This window comes from Manis pentadactyla, chromosome 2 (assembly GCF_030020395.1).
Source record: "Manis pentadactyla isolate mManPen7 chromosome 2, mManPen7.hap1, whole genome shotgun sequence".
In the NCBI taxonomy this organism is placed as follows: domain Eukaryota; kingdom Metazoa; phylum Chordata; class Mammalia; order Pholidota; family Manidae; genus Manis; species Manis pentadactyla.
Window position 1 is genome coordinate 214,181,979 of NC_080020.1, and position 21,097 is coordinate 214,203,075.

At 38.0% G+C, this 21,097-nt stretch overlaps 1 protein-coding gene across 4 annotated transcripts in view; it reads right to left on the bottom strand.

Moving 5' to 3' along the window:
* BABAM2 (BRISC and BRCA1 A complex member 2) overlaps window positions 1-21,097 on the bottom strand; it is a 405,600-nt gene that overhangs the window by 273,041 nt on the left and 111,462 nt on the right. For all 4 annotated transcript variants that reach the window (XM_036903563.2, XM_036903566.2, XM_036903562.2 and 1 more), the window contains one exon: window positions 9,650-9,844. In XM_036903563.2, coding sequence (XP_036759458.1) covers window positions 9,650-9,844 — 195 coding nt within the window. The remainder of the gene's footprint in view (window positions 1-9,649; window positions 9,845-21,097) is intronic.

Below are 21,097 nucleotides of genomic sequence, written 5' to 3' on the forward strand. Positions count from 1 at the left end.
TTGTCATTTGTTTCCATATATTGCTGGATCTCCATTTTGATTTGGTCATTGATCCATTGATTATTTAGGAGCGTGTTGTTAAGCCTCCATGTGTTCGTGAGCCTCTTTGCTTTCTTTGTACAGTTTATTTCTAGTTTTATGCCTTTGTGGTCTGAAAAGTTGGTTGGTAGGATTTCAATCTTTTGGAATTTTCTGAGGCTCTTTTTGTGGCCTAGTATGTGGTCTATTCTGGAGAATGTTCCATGTGCACTTGAGAAGAATGTATATCCCGCTGCTTTTGGATGTAGAGTTCTATAGATGTCTATTAGGTCCATCTGCTCTACTGTGTTGTTCAGTGCTTCCGTGTCCTTACTTATTTTCTGCCCAGTGGATCTATCCTTTGGGGTGAGTGGTGTGTTGAAGTCTCCTAGAATGAATGCATTGCAGTCTATATCCCCCTTTAGTTCTGTTAGTATTTGTTTCACATATGCTGGTGCTCCTGTGTTGGGTGCATATATATTTAGAATGGTTATATCCTCTTGTTTGACTGAGCCCTTTATCATTATGTAGTGTCCTTCTTTATCTCTTGTTACTTTCTTTGTTTTGAAGTCTATTTTGTCTGATATTAGTACTGCAACCCCTGCTTTCTTCTCACTGTTGTTTGCTTGAAATATGTTTTTCCATCCCTTGACTTTTAGTCTGTACATGTCTTTGGGTTTGAGGTGAGTTTCTTGTAAGCAGCATATAGATGGGTCTTGCTTTTTTATCCATTCTGTTACTCTGTGTCTTTTGATTGGTGCATTCAACCCATTAACATTTAGGGTGACTATTGAAAGATATGTACTTATTGCCATTGCAGGCTTTAAATTCGTGGTTACCAAAGGTTCAAGGTTAGCCTCTTTAGTATCTTACTGCCTAACTTAGCTCGCTTATTGAGCTGTTATATACACTGTCTGGAGATTCTTTTCTTCTCTCCCTTCTTGTTCCTCCTCCTCGATTCTTCATATGTTGGGTGTTTTGTGCTGTGCTCTTTCTAGGAGTGCTCCCATCTAGAGCAGTCCCTGTAAGATGTTCTGTAGATGTGGTTTGTGGAAAGCAAATTCCCTCAGCTTTTGTTTGTCTGGGAATTGTTTAATCCCACCGTCATATTTGAATGATAGTCGTGCTGGATACAGTATCCTTGGTTCAAGGCCCTTCTGTTTCATTGTATTAAATATATCATGCCATTCTCTTCTGGCCTGTAGGGTTTCTGTTGAGAAATCTGACGTTAGCCTGATGGGTTTCCCTTTATAGGTGACCTTTTTCTCTCTAGCTGCCTTTAACACTCTTTCCTTGTCCTTGATCTTTGCCATTTTAATTATTATGTGTCTTGGTGTTGCCCTTCTTGGATCCTTTCTGTTGGGGGTTCTGTGTATTTCCATGGTCTGTTTGATTACTTCCTCCCCCAGTGTGGGGAAGTTTTCAGCAATTATTTCTTCTAAGATACTTTCCATCTCTTTGCCTCTCTCTTCTTCTTCTGGGACCCCTATAATACGGATATTGCTCCTTTTAGATTGGTCACACAGTTCTCTTAATATTGTTTCATTCCTGGAGATCCTTTTGTCTCTCTCTATGTCAGCTTCTATGCGTTCCTGTTCTCTGATTTCAATTCCATCAATGGCCTCTTGCATTCTATCCATTCTGCTTATAAACCCTTCCAGAGTTTGTTTCATTTCTGCGATCTCCTTTCTGGCATCTGTGATCTCCTTCCGGACTTCATCCCATTTCTCTTGCGTATTTCTCTGCATCTCTGTCAGCATGTTTATGATTCTTATTTTGAATTCTTTGTCAGGAAGACTGGTTAGGTCTGTCTCCTTCTCTGGTGTTGTCTCTGTGATCTTTGTCTGCCTGTAGCTTTGCCTTTTCATGGTGATAGGAATAGTCTGCAGAACTGGGACGAGTGACGGCTGGAAGGACTTCCTTTCTTGTTGGTTTGTGGCCCTCCTCTCCTGGGAGAACAGCGGCCTCTAGTGGCTTGTGCTGCGCAGCTGCGCGCAGACAGGGTTTCTGCTTCCTGCCCGGCTGCTATGGAGTTAATCTCCGCTGTTGCTGTGGGCGTGGCCTGGCTCGGGCAGCTACTCCAAAATGGTGGAGTCGCGTTGGAGCAGGAGCTGCTGGGAGGCTATTTATCTCCGTAAGGGGCCTCCCTGCTCCCTGCAGCCCAGGGGTTAGGGTGCCCAGAGATCCAGGATTCCCTACCTTTGGATTAAGTGGCCCGCCCTGCCCCTTTAAGACTTCCAAAAAGCACCCGCCAAAACAAAACAACGACCACAAAAAAAAACAAGAAAAAAAAATTTTTTTAATTAAAAAAAAAAAATTTTTTTTAATTAAAAAAAAAAGGTGGTCGTTCGTTTTTCTTTATTCTCCGGTGCCAGCCTCAGGCCTCTGCTCACCGGTCTTTCTGCCCTGGTTCCCTAATATTGGGGTCCCTGTCCCTTTAAGACTTCCAAAAAGCGCTCGCCAAAACAAAGCAGCAAAAAAGCAAAAAAAAAAAAAAAATGGTCGCGCGCTTTTCTTATGTCCTCTGTCGCCCAGCCTCCAGTGCCTGCTCACTGTTCTTGCTGCCCTGTTTTCCCAGTATCGAGGGCCCTGCACTCTGGCCCGGATGGCTGGGGCTGGGTGTTCGGCAGCCCTGGGCTCCGTCTCCCTCCCGCTCTGCCTGCTCTTCTCCCGCCGGGAGCTGGGGGGAGGGGCGCTCGGCTCCCGCGGGGCCGGGGCTTGTATCTTACCCCCTTCGCGAGGCGCTGGGTTCTCTCAGGTGTGGATGTGGTCTGGATATTGTCCTGTGTCCTCTGGTCTTTATTCTAGGAAGGGTTGTCTTTGTTATATTTTCATAGATATATGTTGTTTTGGGAGGAGATTTCCGCTGCTCTACTCACGCCGCCATCTTCCGCCCCCTAAATCAAGCCATCAATTCTTAAAATCTCACTGGGATTTGGAGTCAAATACAACAATAAAAAAGGTAATTGCTTCAGATTCTCTGGTACTTAAGTATATATTGCTATGAAGAAAATACCCACAAAAGGAAAAAATATGTTGCTAAAAAACTGTTTTACCTCACAGATCACCCACCAGTGATCCTTAATATGTAAAATATGTGAAAATATGTGGTTTTATGACATCTCAAAACATTCATTTCATAGCAGGAAAGAAAAATGCCTTTGATCAAAATATTAGGTATGATGAACTAACTTTGAGTTCTGGGAATTCAAACAAAAGCCAAAGAAAAATTCATAAATGTGTTTTCTGTGGTTTGTTACAATTAACAAACATTAGTTCTTTAGATACAACAGACCCCTGCCTGCAGGAAATGCTGACATGGCAGTGGATAGATATAATATACAATGAGGCCTTAGTCTTTACCGACTGAGAAAACTTACAATGTACCAAAGCAGTATATATGATTTTAATACCTGTGGCTTATACTGTAGCATTCATCAAAATAAAAATTCTACTCTTAAAATTAACTCTGCTCAAAGAGATAGCAGGGAGGAGATCTTTGTGGTGATGGAATAGTTCTGCATCTTGATTGCCGTGGTGATTACAGGAAATTATGCATGTGATAAAATGGCATACACATACACTGCACCATGTCAATTCCTTAGTTTCCACACTACAGTTGTATAAAATGTAACCACTGTGAGAAACTGAGGGAAGGGTATGCAAGACCCCTTTGAAACTATTTTGCAACTTCTTGTTTCAATTTGTAATTATATCAATATAAAAATATTTTTAAAAAATAAATATACTTAAAAACAAAAGCTCTGATCACACAGACACTTAAGTGTCATCCTTGGAAACATATAAGCCTGCATCCCAATGTATCGTGTTTTCTCCTGATTAAAAACTTTAATGTTAATAAATATTAAAATAAAAAATAATCATAATAATAAAATTAAATTAAAAATTAAAAAAAAACTTTAATGTTTACTAAAAATTGCAATACCAGCATAGATAAAGAATGCAGTGTTCAAAATTCATATCTACTCATTAAAGGAGATGCACAAAGCAGTGAGAGAATGTCTTCCTAAGACAAAGGCAAATAACTCATAAAGAGGGTTTCTTTTAATGTTTACCTTCAAATGTGTACTTGCTAAAACCCTCTAAATGGAGTTGGGAGGAAAAGAAGTGTCTCTGTGCGGTGGCAAGGAGGGAACACTGTATCTCCAATTAACAGGCTTGTAAGGATCTCAGAGCCCTCTCCCTCTTCTATAGGGCTTTCACAATTTTCCTTTTGCCAACTGACAGTAAAATGGAAGAGGCATCTCAGGTTTTTTAGAGCCTCATACCTTTAGAGAAGAAATGCAAGATTAAGAATAGAAAAACATGGCACAAAGAAAAATTCAATGATGACAAAGGCGAAGACAAGTGGTCACCATCCTCTCAAATTAATACAGGATTCTGTAATACAAAGATCTTAAATAATTATGCACAGTCTTGGGTTCATTACAGGAAGTATTTATCAGATGGACTAGTCAGATCGGGAGAACCAAAATACATGGACTTACATTTAGACCAGGGAAAACATATTGATTCTTACGGTGCTTTATTTAGAGAGTATATTAATTTTAATATTTTAATTAATAAACATCCATTTATTTCATATAAAAATGTCTTCATGCTTCAAATTCTAATTACATAGAGTATATGTGATTTGCTGATCAGTAAACCAGTCATATGTGTCCTTACAATTCTTGTTCCCCATATATGCCATGCCCCTAAGATTTTTCTCCAAAGATAAAACCCACTGACCTCTACCGGTTGTGCTATGCCACCCTCCTTTAGGGCCTAGATCAGTTCCAGTTCATCAGTGAAGGCTTTCCTTAGTCACTCCATTCCCTGTGATTGGATCTTCTGAATTCTTATACAAGCTATACTTGCCTTTGAGACTTAATCCCTCCAGCATTGCTTTTTCATTTTTTACAAGTAAGTATTGAGTCTTCTCAACTGGATTTTAACTCCCTCAAGAGCAAAGCCATGTCTGGTATATGGCTTTTTTTTAAATCCAAAACCTGTCATAGTAGACTTTACACAGATCCTCATCAGTCCAAAACTGACTTAGCCCTACTAAATCCCCTCTTGTGGGTTTGGTGCAGCATTCCAGTGCTTTTATATTTTATTTTATATTTTATAAAAACATAGAAATCCTTTTAAATAGATTCTATAATCTTTCATATAACTCTTTTCAGGCACTGTGTTATCAGAAAAACTAAAAAGCATGCCTTTCAACACCCTAATAAAACAGCAGAACAGGCCAGGGTTAAAAGAAAAGCCCTGTGACATTCCACAACACCCCTGATGGCTCCAAGGGTCATAGCCAGTGTTTCAGATGCAGCTCTTCCACAGGTTTCAGCAACTAAGAAAGGAGCATTACAGTCAATAGAACACTAAGGAGAATGACCAAATGTTTTGATGAAACCGAGATAACCTAAGTCAATGATATCCACCTTCCTTTAAAGAGAAGACAGTTTGCCATCTTGCTTACCCAACAGTTGTTCCAACTGACAACTGCATTCTTATTTAAATGTTTGCAAATCATCCACTTGAAGACCTGAATGTAATTTCTTTAAAAAAAATCTCCAAAATGTTTTTACCTTCTACAGTCTTCTGGGATCTTTCCGCTTCTCCACAATTTTTCAAGGATGATTTCTCTGAGAGCACATCTGCCAGTTTCTCCAGCACCCTGAGTCAGTCCCCTGTGTCCTCCACAGGGACACTGGAATTTTAGCCCCAGGAGACCCATTTCAGACTTCTGGCCTCCATAACATGATGAATTTATGTTGTTTAAGCCTCCACATTTGTGGTAATTTTTTACAGCAACAGGAGGAAACTAATACAGTCCGTGTTTCAAAAAATCTTGGCTGAAAGTCAAGCTCCTTTATTTTTGCCAAAGTCCTGTGTTTATCATCTAGATTCTTGGTCTGGGTTTGGATTCCATTAGCAGGCTGTCCTTTAGCATTTTCCTGAACCAGCATGCCAAGTTCTAATGTGTTTCATCCCTCAAGACTCACCTTTATATCCTGTTCCTTGACTAACTAGCTCACATGTCTACAGTTTTACTTATATAGTCTCAGCTCCAGCTTCTACTAGGCCCTTGGTAGGCCAGGTGTGCTATAAGTTTAACCTTTATTTGTCCAACATGCCTTGTTATGGAGATTCTCAAATTCCTTACTTCCCCTGAATCCACACTCATTGTCCTAATGTTTACAAATTACTTGACAGTAAATCAAAATAAACTGGGCTAAGTATAGCAGTAGCAAGTTTTACAAGTAAAAAAAGGAGAATCAATAACATTAAATAGAAAGTTTCAAAAATACTATAAATTCAAACTGTCTAGCTGTGTTAAATAAATGATTTAAACTTTGACACTTAGATGAACTATATAACTCAAGTATTAACTGAGCCAATGAATATAATTTCAAAAATTCTTAGATCAGAAAAGGTGGCACAAAACTGGATATATTTAAATTCAGCCTTAATATTCAAAAGAGGAATTAAGTAGAAAGGAAAATCCTAAAAACTAAAGACCAATTAGCCTGACAGTGATTCCCATTTTCAAATTAGTCTAACAGCACTAAAGACAACCCTGGCTCACCAAGAAGTCGAGCCAAATTAACCAAACCTCAAACCTCTTTTTTTGAGGGGTCAGTTAAGTTGATGATTTAATAAGGGAAATGTTGGGGCTTGAGAATAAACTAAGTTCAACAAAGTTTTCCTTACTTTGTTCTTATTATCCATGTGGCCAGATTAAAGTTTAAAACCTTGAACTCTGCCCTGTTGGTGAAAATGTAAACTGGTGCAGCCATTAGGGAAGACAATGTGGAGGTTCCTCAAAAATTAAAAGCAGAATTAGCAATCCCACTCTTAGGGATATATTCAAAAGAATTTAAGCAGGATCTCAAAGACATGTTAGCACACCCATGTACAGTGCAGGATTATTCACAATAAGCAAGTGGTGGAAGCAACCCAAACGTCCACTGATACATGAATCAATAGACAAATTGTGCCACACACATATAAAGGAATACTCTGTAGCCTTAAAAATGGAGGAAGTGTCACACACTACAACATGGATGAACCTCAAAGGCATTATAACAAGCGAAATAAGTCAGTCATAAAAGACAAACACTGTACAATTCTGCTTGAATGACATATCTAAAGGAGTCAAAAATCATAGAATCAGAAAGTAGAAAGGTAGGTGCCAAGGGCTGGAAGGAAGGGGAATTAGTATTTAATGGGTATAGAGTTCCAATTTTGCAAGATGAAAGAGTTCTAGAGATGTGTTATAAGGCAACATGAATATACTCAACACTACTGAGCTATATACTTAGAAGTGGTTAAGATGGCAAAATTAATTACCACAATAAACTAAATAAATTTGTTTTTTAAAAAAACATGAACTGAACAATCAAGATGATTTGTAACAAGAGTAAAATTTAGTCCTATTGATTTAAAGGAATTAATCATGTATAAAACCTTGGAAACCTAAAAGAATTAACATTTAAAGGGAACTTCTGTGCTTAACTAGACTTGAGTTTATTAATTAATTCATTCAACAAATGTTAATGGAGTATCAACAATGCGGCAGGCATTGCTCTAGGTGTTTATTACCTATCAGTGAACAGAACAAAGATCCCTGCTGTCGTGGAATTTTACATTCCAGTGGGAAGAGACAGACAATAAACATAGTAAGTAAGTGTGGTAAGCCACTTCTAAGTAGCTCCCAATGATCTCAGTACTCATACTCTTGTAATTCCTCCCCTGTGCATGGACTGGATTTAACAAATAGAAAACAGCAATAGCGGTGACATGTCACTTCTGAAATTAAGTTATTAAGACTGTGACTTCTGCCTTGTTCACACACTCTCGCTCTGCCCTGCTTGCTCGCTCTGGTGAAGCCGGCTCCCATCTTGTGAGCTGCTCCTTGGAGAGGCCCTATAAGAGGTAAGGGTCTGAGGGGGTCCCAGGCCACAGCACTGAACTAGGACTCTCAGTCCGACAGCCCACAAGGAACTAAATGGTACCGACAACCACATGAGTGAACTTAGAATAGATCCATCTCCGGCTTAGTCCTGAGGTGACTAAAGCCCAGGCCAACACCTTGAGTGGAGCATGTGAGAGATACTGAAGCAGAGGGTGAACACAGATTTCTGACAAACAAAAAGTATAATAAACGTTGTGTTTTAAGTCACTAAATTCTGGAATGATTATTTTATGCAGCAACATATATTAATATATGTTAAATTATATGGTATATTAAAAAAAGAGATGCAAAAAAAAAAAGGTAAAGGTGTGTCTGTGTGTGTGTATGAGTTATGATTTTTAAAAAGAAGAGTTACAAAGACTTGCACGTGAATGCTCACAGTAGCATTGTTCCTAACAGTCAAAAAGTGGAAACACCCCAAACATCCATCAATTGGTGAATGGATAAACCAAATGTTATATGTCTATAGAGCAGAATATTATTCAGCCACAAAAAGGAATGAAGTACTGATAACACACTACAACATGGATGAACCTCAAACATCATGCTAAGTGCAAGAAGCCAGTCACACAAGACCATATATTGTATGGTTCCATTATAAGAAACGACATTTATATAGACAGAAAGTAGTCTAGTGGTTGCCTGGAGCTCTGGGTGGGGGAAAGGGCTGGATTAACTGTAAATTGGCAGGAGGGATCTTACTGCCATGACAGACCATTCTAAAACTGGATTATGGTGGCAGTTGCTCAACTCAGCAAAGGTATTAAAAATCATTGAATACACTCGATGCAATGAAAAGGGGAGTATTTATGGTATATAAATTATACCTCAAAAAAGCTGTTGAAAAAAATTGAGGATATTAACATGGGCACTGCTGAGAATATACCGTATGAAACTTTAAGGAGGAAGGAAGGGTATTAGCCATGGTAATATCTAGGAGAAATAAGCCAGACAAAGAGAAAGCTACACCAAGAGCCCACGGCAGGAGTACACCTGGTGTGTTTGCAGCATGGCAAGGGTGCTAGTATGGCCAAGGCTGAATATTCTGAGACAGGAAGTGAGAGAAGGAATGATGGAGGGTGGTGATGATGGGACTCACGTAGAGCTTTTTAATGCTCTGGAAGGGCTTTGGCTTTTACCGTGAGAAGGAGAGGCATAGCAGTCCTGGGCAGAGGAGTGATAGGGTCTGACCTGCATTTTAAAGGATCCTACAATGGAAATAAATTATCAAAGGCTCCACATAAGTCAGCCACCTCCAGAGTTACTGAGCTCTCTGACTGACTGAGATACTGGAGCAGTTTTACACGGACAAGAAGGGGTACTTGTCTGTGAGCCACCTACTCCAGAACCTAGATGGGGGCTTATTATACGTGCAGGTCCTCCCGCTCCACCCCTGACTTCTGATCACCTGGGGCTGGGGATGTGAGACCAAATTTTACCAACTTCATGGTACCAGACACCTCTGAGAAACACAATGAACCAGATAAACACTACAGTCCCTTCAAACTCTAAATTATAAGAAAGTATACAAGCAACCTAAACCACATTTACCTAAGGAAATGGCTAGAGTTTATTACAAATGGACATATGAGATGATTATTTTATTACAGATGAAGTGACTTTTTTTCCCATTCTCGAAAACCTTACCCAGTTGTTTTTCTTCCCGGCATAAATTTCCATGTTCTCTCCATACTGTGGCTCTTCCAGTAATGTCTGGTATTCAAACATGAGGCGGGAGCTCTCACGAAGGCGACTGCATTGAAACTGGTGATACTGTTGCACAAGTTCCTTCACCACAAGTAAGAGACATTCAGGATTTGAAGGATTCCAGGAGGCAAGGTTCTGTAGAAGCCATAAATAAAAGATCAGTTATGAGGAATTTTCATACAAATCCAGTATCACATTAGCATATCAATACAGAAGACAAGAATGATTAAAATCTGAGAAACAGACTACTCTTAATTAGAATAAACTCAGAGCTGAAGTTAGAAGGGTCTTTTGAGCTCGGAGATTTCTTCTGCCTTCTAAAACTCCTTGCAGAAAATCAAGGAAGAATTCCATCATAAGCAGGGTGAAAAAGTGAAGTGTAAAACAGAGTAGTAACAAACAAAAGACCTAAATACCCTAGAAGACCACAATTTTAGCCCTGGAAGATTTCATTTATTTCTTATTCTTTTTAGTTTTAATTTTTTCAATCTGCACCTACATTCAGCATTATACGCTGATGTCATTCAAGTCAGATCAACAGGTCATCTGCATCTGTAATACCAGATATAAACAGATGCTCTGTAAACACTAGAACCCCATAGAAACATGAGCACAATGGTGATGGCTCAGCCTGAAAAAGACAGGAATGGAGAAGAGAAGAGAGAAAATACAATTAGGAAATGCAAGGTTCGAAGAAAAAGAGGAAGGAAATGGCTGTGGTAACTAATAACCAGGAAAGAAGCTACCCAATTAGCATATAGTGGTCGTTAGACTCACATTCGTTCATTCAACAAACAGTTATTGAGTGCCTGTTAAGTATCAGCCACTGTTCTAGGCCATAAAGAAAACAAGCCAAGCCCATGGTCTCCAAGAGTTTACATTTTAGTGGGCCAAAATAAACAATAAACAAGCAATGAAATATATCAGGAGGTCATTAGTTCTACTCAGAAAAATACAGCGTGCATCCATCCCAGAAGCCTGGTGAAGGAAGTGCCTCAAAGAGAAAGAAGTGATCGAGCTGTGTCAAATGGTGTTGATGAGATGAGTACACGGAGACCTAAGAATTGACTGCTGGACCTAAGGCCAGCCACACAGGTCAGGAGTATTCTCAACAAGGGCTATTTTGGTGAAGTAAAGCTTGACTGTTGAGGGTTCAAGAGAATGGAGAGAAAGAAATTACACACAGCTAGCAGACAGTTCAAACTGATAACTGGAGGGGAATGTGGGGTGAAGGGTAAGTTCTGCTCAGATGTTTGTGGGCTAATGGAATGTCCATGCAGAGAGGGAGGAAATACGATGATGTGGAGCTGTGGGCCGAATTCTAGGAGCAAAGATAACAAATAGGTAGAGAGGGATGGGATCTCCAAGAGGGTAGGCTTTAGAAGTGAACACAGAGAGTACCTCCCCAGGAAGAGGGGGAAAGGCCAACTAGCCAGTCCAAGCGCAGATAGGTTGCTCCGTGTGATGAGAGGAGCTCATGGTGGCTCTCTCCTGAGCACTTATATTTCCTCTCTGAAATAGGAAGGCAAGTCATCAGCTGAGGAAGATGGGAGGGGATATTGGAAGTCTGAGAAGAAACCATCTAATAGTCATTTGGAAGAGTCATTTAGAACCCTAAAAGAACTGGGGAAATGTAGAAGGAATTCCAGATAGCACTAAAAAGCATCACTGAGGATAGAAGTACAGTTTTTAAGTGAGACCAATTAGCATGGATTCCATTGCCTGGGTGCAAATGTGGAGTGGGAGGAATATGGATTCAACACAGAATGGGATTTTGCCAGAAAAACACAACACAAAGAAAGGGGGACAAGCAATCTTAGAGGCTTTGCAAAAGAATGATTTTAATTATGGACCACACACTTTAAGCCAGGAAAAAAGACAAGTTCATAAGAGAACTGAGAGTTAGTGAAGAGGTGGTAGGCTAACGGTCCTGGTGAGCTGGAATGATTGTTGGAGATGAGATACTAAAAAAATAAACTGGAAAGACAGGAGGTGTGCTCAGCTGATAGAGGTGATCTTAACTGGTAGAATGGAGGATGAGATCACTGGAGTAAAGGAAGTCAGGGACTGAGCAGTCAGGGCTTTGGAAGAATCATTTATATGAACATTAACTCACCTGGAATCATGACAAAAGCAGTAATGATGAAAGATTAACAACTAGCCATGTGCTAAAATCTTCAAAGAATGACAGTCTCAGATAACAAGAACAAGGAGGGAGTGGTGGGTCCTACAGTCTGATGGCCTGAGTTTCAAAGCTGGGGATGGGGGATCAGGGAAAAGGAAATGACAGTGTCCTTGGTGGCAGCACTGAAATGCAAGGAGACCACCTATGACAGCGTTGGGCATAGTGGTGCAAGGGGTGTGAGTGAGAGATCGGCTACAATTTAGTTGAGAACATGGAGGAATAGATAGAATCTCAGGGCAGAGGGTCCAGCTTCGGAGTAAGTTATTAATCTTCAAAATGGAATCACCTAGAAAGCTTTAGGAACACTCATGGTTGGACCCTACCCACCCCGCCTCCGGATTCTGGTTTAATTGGGTCAGTCTGAGTGGGTCTTGGGTACTGGGGAGTTTTTTCATCTAAAGCTCCCCTAGTGATTCTAATGTTAAACAAAGGTTGAGAATCAGTGACTTGGAGGAAAAAGGATTAGAGAAGAGGTTGAGGAGCATGTTAATACCCCCAAAACACCCAATCTCTAGGAATCTAGAAAGTTAGTATCTATAAAGGAAAACACAAATACATTACAAATGTTCAACAGGCAGTTAATTATATAGGTTGTTGAGTACTCTATAAGTTAAGAACTTTTCATATATTTAAGTTAATCCTTATGACAACCTTATAAATTATATTATCATACCTTTCACAGATGAGGAAATTGAAGCAAAAAGTAGTTCAATATATTGTCCAAGGTCACAGAGCTTTCAAACAATAAAGCAACTTGACTCCAAGTCCCTGCTTAATCGCTATACCAGAGATTCTTAAAAAATTTGGTCTTGGGAACCTTTTACACTCTTAAAAAGTGTAAGGACAAAAGCTCCTCCACATATGAATTATATGGATTAAATTTACTAAATTAAAAATGAAAACAGACATTTTAAAAATATTATGTTATTTAAAAATAAATGCACTGTTAACATAAAAATATTTTTATTGAAATAACTATTTTCCAAAAAATAGAAGCATGGTATTGTTTTATATTCTTGCAGATCTCTTTAATGCCTAGTTTAATAAAAGAGCTTGATTCTCATACTTCTACATTCAATGTTGCAGTATATTGTTTTAGCTAGTATACGAAAATCCAACCTCAATGAAGTATGTACTTTGAAAAGACAGGAGTATTTTACTAGTCTTTTCAAATAGTTCTGGATAGTCTTCTCTGATAGTACACCAAAACTCACTAAGTTTTAGTTTCTTTACAGCTAGTTGCAATGTGGAATCTGCAACTACATCAACAAACATTTCACTCTTACATTAATTCCATTTGTCTAACCTACACTTAAAATTGATATTTTATTCATGTATGATTTTGTACTACCACGCATTGGTCATTTAGAAAATGCTGATTCACTGAGTTATGCAGACCTTCAAAACATTTCATTTACATAATATCAAAAAAAATCACATTCATTAATATCATGACCAATATCACCAGAAAAGCCTTCTATCAAACAAACAAAAAGTAAAAAAATAAATGCTTCCTTTAAAAGAATAGTAATTGCTATGCTCTATTGAGTGGGTTGATTTACAGGTACCAAATGACAATGGGGAAACAACTGAATGCTATTATATTTATAGGAAAGGTAGGTATTGAGGGATTTGCAAACAAAGACTCAAACAGAGTCTAGGAACCAGAAACAGAGTCAGGAAAAAGTATGAGCTTCAGCATCATACAGTGAATGAAAGATACTCCTAGCTAGGAAGTCATTTGGTAGAATGTGAAGTCCTCACTGGCAAACCTCTTGACCTAAAGAGCCTAAAAATTCCTTTTGGGCTACTCAAAACCACAACGCATCAACAGGATATAACACCACAGGTTAGAACTAAAAATGTTCTTTCTGTAGCTTGCTATGCATTGCCCTCAGACATCAATGTTAAACATTAATAAACAGAAAAAATACACAATCTTCCATTTCTTGGTCAAGTGTTCCTTTCAAGTCCTTGTTCCAGTACAAAAAGAAAAGGTTTCAGTTGCCTCAATTTATACTTTAAAATTTTATCACTTCTCTTTAGCTATTTGTCAGGTTACAAGCCTATATCTATACAACAAGAACAAAATGAAAGCATATAAGCGGGCAAACATCTTTTACCAATTTGAATTCATTTCAATTGATTCAACGTAATTGTTAAATGCATAGTACATATGCCAACCAGTCCCTTCCCTTTGAAATACAATCTCCCAATAAATGGAAATACATCTCATCTTTTTGAGCATTCAATGTACACTTCACTAAGAAATAACTTAGCTGAAAAACACGCTCCATCAAAGGAGGTACAGATATGTTCAGCAAGGTAAAAATTTCTCTATTGTGACATGACCACTTTTACTTAGTAGGTATTTTACAGTTTGAATCATTTTTTGCTTAAGGGGGAGAACACACAGATACATAAGATTTTAGTCCTTTCCTACGAGTAGGACATATTTTACAAACAGGAATAGAAATGCAGGACATTAGAGCTTTCTATTCTCAAGCAGGAAAGAGATAAAAATGCCCAAAGCCTCTTCAGGGGGTTAACTAGGACTTTTTACAAAAAAAAAAAAAAAAGATATTTCTCTATTCACAAAGTTCTTATTCTACTTATTGTTGATAATATATGAAAGAAGAAATCTGAAATGAGTTTGGCCATTTAGAATAGGGATAGGACACATAATACATTAACAAAGAAAAGAGAATAGAGAGATTTCAAAATGAGCAATGAAAAGCGCATTAGAAGAAAGACATAAAATACAATTTAAAAAACATACAAAAGCAAAAGAATTAACTACTATTACGAAGCTGTATTCATTCTCAGTAAACACCTATCAAGCAGTTCAGGGGAGGTATTATACCAGTTCTTTTTAAAAGACTGGTTAACTAAAGAAGTTGAGTAACTCCACTGACACTCAAATGTGGCCAAGTAAGTATAGAATGTAAATCTGCCAATGACTTCCCTACTCAGTTCACCAAAATATCAGTTTCCAACCAAAGATTAACACCTGCCTCCTTGAGGTCACAACCTAGCTCATATCAAGTGGTAGTTCTGGGTTCCCTGCTTTGGTCCTCTGTCCAGGCTGCCTGATGTGTGTGTGGGATTCTCCTGCTTGTATGACCCTCAACCTTCCCACATCTCTCATCAATACACTCCACCACACATTACACTTCCAGACCAGTGGTCCCCCAGACCTGAACAATCCCAACCAATCCTCACCTTCTTATCTGAGCTCCCTAATGTCAGAAACCTAGTGAAGGAACATTTTCAGAGACATGGCTCACCCCCAGTTCTTCTCTCTTACTGAAAACATGGATTCTCAGCCATACCGAAGCAAAGTTAGACATGCACAGAACACCAACAACTGAAAAAAATTGGAGAAACAATGTGCTAGGTTGATATCTTTGGGAAGATGAAGGAGGAAAAGAAGCAAATTAGCAAATGAGCCCTGGGACCATCACTGTCTAATAATGGAGGGAAAAAATCTTCTAAGGGAAAAAAAAAATTCTTCTAAAAAGCACATCTTATAATAAAGATATTCAATCAATAGCAGGATAAAGTACAGAAACAAATTAGAAATATTATCAAAAAATTATCTGAAACTTCATAGTACAAAATTTTATACGACCGTCTGGCATTTAGATAAATCAAAACTGATTAACAATATATGAGTATTGCAATCTCATTAAAAATCAAAGAACTGTAAGCTTTCTGGTTTCTTCTTTTTCAGAAGCTAATTTTCATTGAAAAAGTAATATATATAAATAGTAAAAGAAACAGCAATTTTTCCAATAGCTTAAAAGAGTATAAAGAACAAAAGTTAAGTCTCCTTCATAACCTATACTATCAGATCCCCTTACTTCCCAAAAGACTATCTTATCTCCAGAAGGAGCCACAGTAGGATCATGTAAGGCACCAACATTTGACCCTTCTTGATTGTTCCTACAGATCACCTCTGGCTTTGCTCACTCTGCACTGTCTCCCCTGGGCCATACCCTGGCTCCCATGGCTCAACTAGCCCCTCTTGAATCATGTCTTAGTTTGAACTACTTAGCCTAATTTTTATTCCAAGACAGAGCCTTAGCCCACAAACTGCTTCTTGCTCTCCTGGGCCTCATCGATTTGTCCAGCTCCTCACCCAGCAGCCCCACAAGAGAAGAAAATTGGGCAGTAATTATGAGAAACAAAATTTATATCTTAAATTAGCCAAATTCTTTTTTTAAGTAAATAACTAATACTGGTGAGAATGTAGTTCAGTGGAAATTTTTATACACTAGAGTGAAAATTGGTATAAGCAGTTTATATATTTTTGTTCACTCTCAGTACCTCTAGAAATCCTACTTTTGGAATTCTAAGAAAACAACAAAAATAAGGGGAGAAAATGCTTCATAGACAAAAAATGTATATGGAGTCATTTATAGTATCATGAAACTACAAATAACCTAAAGGCCTGACAATAAGAAATAGTTGAAAAATTGTGATAGTCATTCAAAGGAATAATATGCAGCCAAATGTTTACAAATACTTGTGAAAATACTTTTGTTTAAAATATTAAATGAAAAGATAAAAAACTACACATAAATTATACATCACAACTTTGATTATCCCCATCCCCTCCCAACATTCCAGAGCAAAAATCACCTATGCATAGAAAACTTACTAGAAGAAATGTTAAAAACTGATGCATCTAGCTAGGAGCTATTTTGGTTTTTATTCCTTCTTCCTAATTTTCTGTCTTTTCCAAACTTTCTGATTTTATTTTTATACATATGTATGCGCCATACATAACACATGTACATACTTTCACAATGGAAAAAATACTAGCATACTTCGGATATTTCATTTCAAACTGTTTTTCAATCTCAAAGTTTAAGAAATTCCACTTGCTATTTACACATTTTTATGAGGTCAACTTCAACTGAACGCTAGCCAGTTCCATAGCCTTCTGGAGAACAAATCTCGCATCACTTAGCCCTACATAAATATGCTTTAGCAACCTTGAACTGACTGTTTCTTAAATTCCAAGCCTCACAGAACATTTCCAGAAAGTTAACACAATATGCTATAATGTAATGGTCACAACTATAGTAATTTATTATGCTTCTCTCAACCAAAACTCCTTTGTGTTACATTCCTCTGAATGGAAGTCTTAGGAAATGATCAATGACATTTTACATTTCTAATAGAACTGTAAGTGGACAGTATGAATTTTTAAAATGTCATTCCACCTAGAGAATACAAAAGATGACAAAAATAAATTTGCTACCTGACCTACTTGTATGAGAATGAAGAATTATCAAAAATCAAAGTCTACACCATATATTAGGACAGAATTGTGTATGTGCAACTCCTCTAATATATCATCTAATATAACTTAAGTGAAATTATTTTAAATATCTTTTTTCATACATCCTTAAAATATAACCTCTTAACTTCTTAAAGTAGAGTTAACATAACATGTAATTTGGGGGTCGATGAGAGGGAGGTTGGATTAGAGGAACTAACTCTGGGATGACACAGCGAGTCCACTCCCATTTCCATATACTACCCTTCACATAGCTATAGCCATATGGCTAAAAGAAGATAACACAGCACTTCCAGTATGTCCTGACAGTTATAGTTAACTTGTAGCTAATGTTTTGAGATTATATTTTTGAGAAAATTCACCTGTTAAGAACAACATGGGATGTATGGAAGGGGAGAGAACATCATGGTTGTATTTTGCTCCACTAAGGTCTGTAGGGTACTCATAGAAATTAGTATTAGGGAAGCAAAAACTTAAATAGGGTCATTTTGTAATCTTCAGTGGCTTTATTTTCAAATAGTCCAATAATTTTCTTCATTCTTATGAGCAGAGCCTATTGAGTCTGAAATTTCAGATTGATGCCATGATGCCTGAAGTTGTTTAATTACAGTCTTTGAAAACTCAGTGGTTTGTGGGAAGCATGGAAGCTAAATAGAAAGAAACAAATCTCTGACATCCAAATGAATACCTAAGGAGACAACCAATGTTAAGGTCATTACTGGAATTAATATGCCTTAGTAAAGGTATTCCTAGGAGTACTTAGGTTAAATCCTCACACCTGCTTAGGCACTGTGTCTGACAAGTAAACTGACTGTACTCTGGTCAAACGTGATTTGCGCCTGTGTTCAGTGGCTACTGCTGGAGCCAGGAGTAATCCAAGTAGAAGGCGCTCCAGACCCCTTAAGCCCTGCTTTAACCAGAACACCTCTGCCATTCTGTTTCCATTTTGGTTTGATTTGGGTTGGGTTTGGGTCTGGTTTTGGTGAAGTTTTACCTAAGATATCATTTGAAAAAAAAAGTTTTTTTTGGAAAAATGGATCTAGTCTAATACGTAGTGAATGCTTCAGTAAAACCTTATGCTCATACTTCCTTTCCTATTTGTGACCACCTTCATCCTGATACAATAAGCCCTGCTAAGAGGAATCCAGAATCATAAAATGGCCTGGAGGATCTTTAAGATGTGTTGTAGAAAAGCATTTTCTCTAGTTTTTAAGACTTTAGCCTCACACCACCAAATCAGTCTACAAATACGCAACTCATGCTTGGAGCAAAAGGGATTTGTCTCCTTAAGTCATACATATCTTAACAGTAAGCAAAATGGAAATGGCATTTCAAAAAAAAAAAATTTCAACTGTTTGGAGCCAGCCATGGAAGTTTCTGACTGTGGATCTGCCCCAGCTTTCTCTAGAGCTCTCCAAGGTTCTGACCTGCCTCTCAACCAAAAACCAACTTCCCTGGATTTTTCTCTTTTTTAAAATTTTTTGTGACCTCGATCTTTCTAAAAGGACTTTTTATTACCTTACAGGATAAAATACAGCAGTCCTTTCCTTGGCTTACAGTATGTAAAATCTTATGAGGTTCTGATTCTATGTCAATACAAAACATGACAGTTTCATATCCTTGAGAAGGAAAAAGGTAACGTCTTGGACAAAATACACAAATTCCTTAGTAGCTGAAAAATCAATCTGCCATGTGATTTTCCCAGTGAAAGAACTGACAGACTTAGAGAAAAAGCAAAATGAGGAACCTTAAATCTGAACTTTATGAAATGCATTAACTAGGCAGCTTCACCCACAGTTGCTAGGTAAGCAAAACTTCAAATTAAACATAGAAGTTCTAGGGAATCTTCAGATATCTACCAAGGGATGACCTACTGGTGTATTACACCAAAATTTCTCTATCATCCCAATTTTGTGCTATTGGAAACTGGTATGTTTTATACTTCTTTAGTTTCTTCCAAAGGTAGGCATGTTTTTAATCTAAAATATACCAAAGTTCACAAAATTATAACTTTGGCTCCATTTTGAAAATTCAAGAAATTGTAAGATCCCTTTTGCCCATCAGAAGTTGCTGTAAGATTAATTACCTTTCAATTCTTCTTAAAAAGGGACCAGCACACAGCTCCACACCACATTGAATTGCCACTTCAAATAGATCTCGTAGATCATCCAGCACACTTCTAAGTTCTGTTTCTTTCCTTGGAGGTAGACAGATGGGAGGAAACACAGGTGGGAGGAAGCAGGGAAAGGAAGAAATCCCAATCCACATCCCTTGGTCCAGCCACCTTGTTTATTAAGAGGAAGAAAGGAGAGAGCAGATTCCTGTCTATGTTGGAAATCCCCTCAAGAAAGGCTGAAAAGAAAGAGTACAGTCCACAGAACCTTTACTAGCCTTTCTTCTCTTAACATTATAGCCACTTAGAGGACAGGGATGGTGTCTTTTCCACAACATGTATAAAGGAACTAAGCCTGGGAACACTTGACTCACTAAATAGAAGCACTCTTAAGACTGCTAGATTGAATAATAATTAAGTCCATTCTATTTCTTCTGTAAGATCTTGTCTGTATCCACAAAACTTTAAGATGCTATCTTTTAAATACAAAATAAAATCTATTTTGGGCCAAAATGCTCAAGCTTTATTTCTACTGTTTCTTAAGAAGTATGAGTAAATAATATTATTATTAAGTTCAGTTTTGGATAAAATGCCAGTATAGACTAAAATTTTATTAATGAACCCTAAACATTAAAAATCCCTTTGTGTGGCCAACAAAGTGTTTTAAAGAAATTTAAATGTAAATTCCTTTGAGCTGAGCATGGATCCAGTTCACCAAGACCCCAACAATTACTAAAACAAAAAAATCTTTTGCGACCCAGATTGGCTGCACCTTTGAAATGAATGTTGCTATTTACCTGAGTCACTGACGTCACACACCTTCTCAATCAATGCTCCTCAGACACAGAATAAAAAGCAACAGTGCAATGGCAGAAACGGAATTAACAAATATGATTTCTAACTTAATCCAAATTGTTTTTCCTGGGGATGTGTTTAAATTGTCCAGGTTGCTCGAATATCATCCAGGGATGTGATTCTGAAGGAGACAGCTTGTTACTGGCTTTCCTGGCTGCACTACAAGAAACAACAGTGCGAGCTTATTTTAAGTTAATGTGTGCTTCTGTGTTTCTTTACAAGAAATTAACTGCCATCATTTAAAGCAAACACTTTGTTAGGGTTTCTTTCGCTTTTCATTAGAAAATGTCATCTGAAGTGCCTTTAAACTTAAAAGATTAAGAACCCAATTTCTGCCCATAGATTTTAAGCTTGGAGCAGATTATTTAAATCACAGTGAAGAATCCTTCAAGCTTATTGATCCTTTACAGGTAGTGAATGTTTTATAGTCACAGATGAGTTACAACATCACAGAGTCCCTGTATCAAGACAGGAACTCTTCCTGCCTCAGACAGGACCTTTCGGACCTCAGGATCCATTCTCATCTCTTCTTGACTTCGATAATCACAAAGAGACACACAGGAATGGATAGTATGGAACAACACAGAGAACAAACAGCTTCAACCAAGTTGTTATTTTTAACCTGAAAAACACCAACAGGCTCTGACACCTGATTTCTGACACCTGCCCTAGATGATTTCCCTAGCTAGACTTGGCCTCTGGGCTACAATGATTTATATTATACAACTGTTTCTTCTCACCCTAGCTGAGCTCCCTGGACTTAATTCCAGACCTGCAGTATTTGCCAGACTCCTCCTGTTAGTCAAAATCCCATTCTCGGGCCTGCCTGGCCAGCGGTCTTAAAGCCACCAACATCCTAGGAACACAGTTTGTGTGTGAATAATTATAGAAAACTCCTGCTGAAAAGAAGTCTACCTCAGCTTTTCC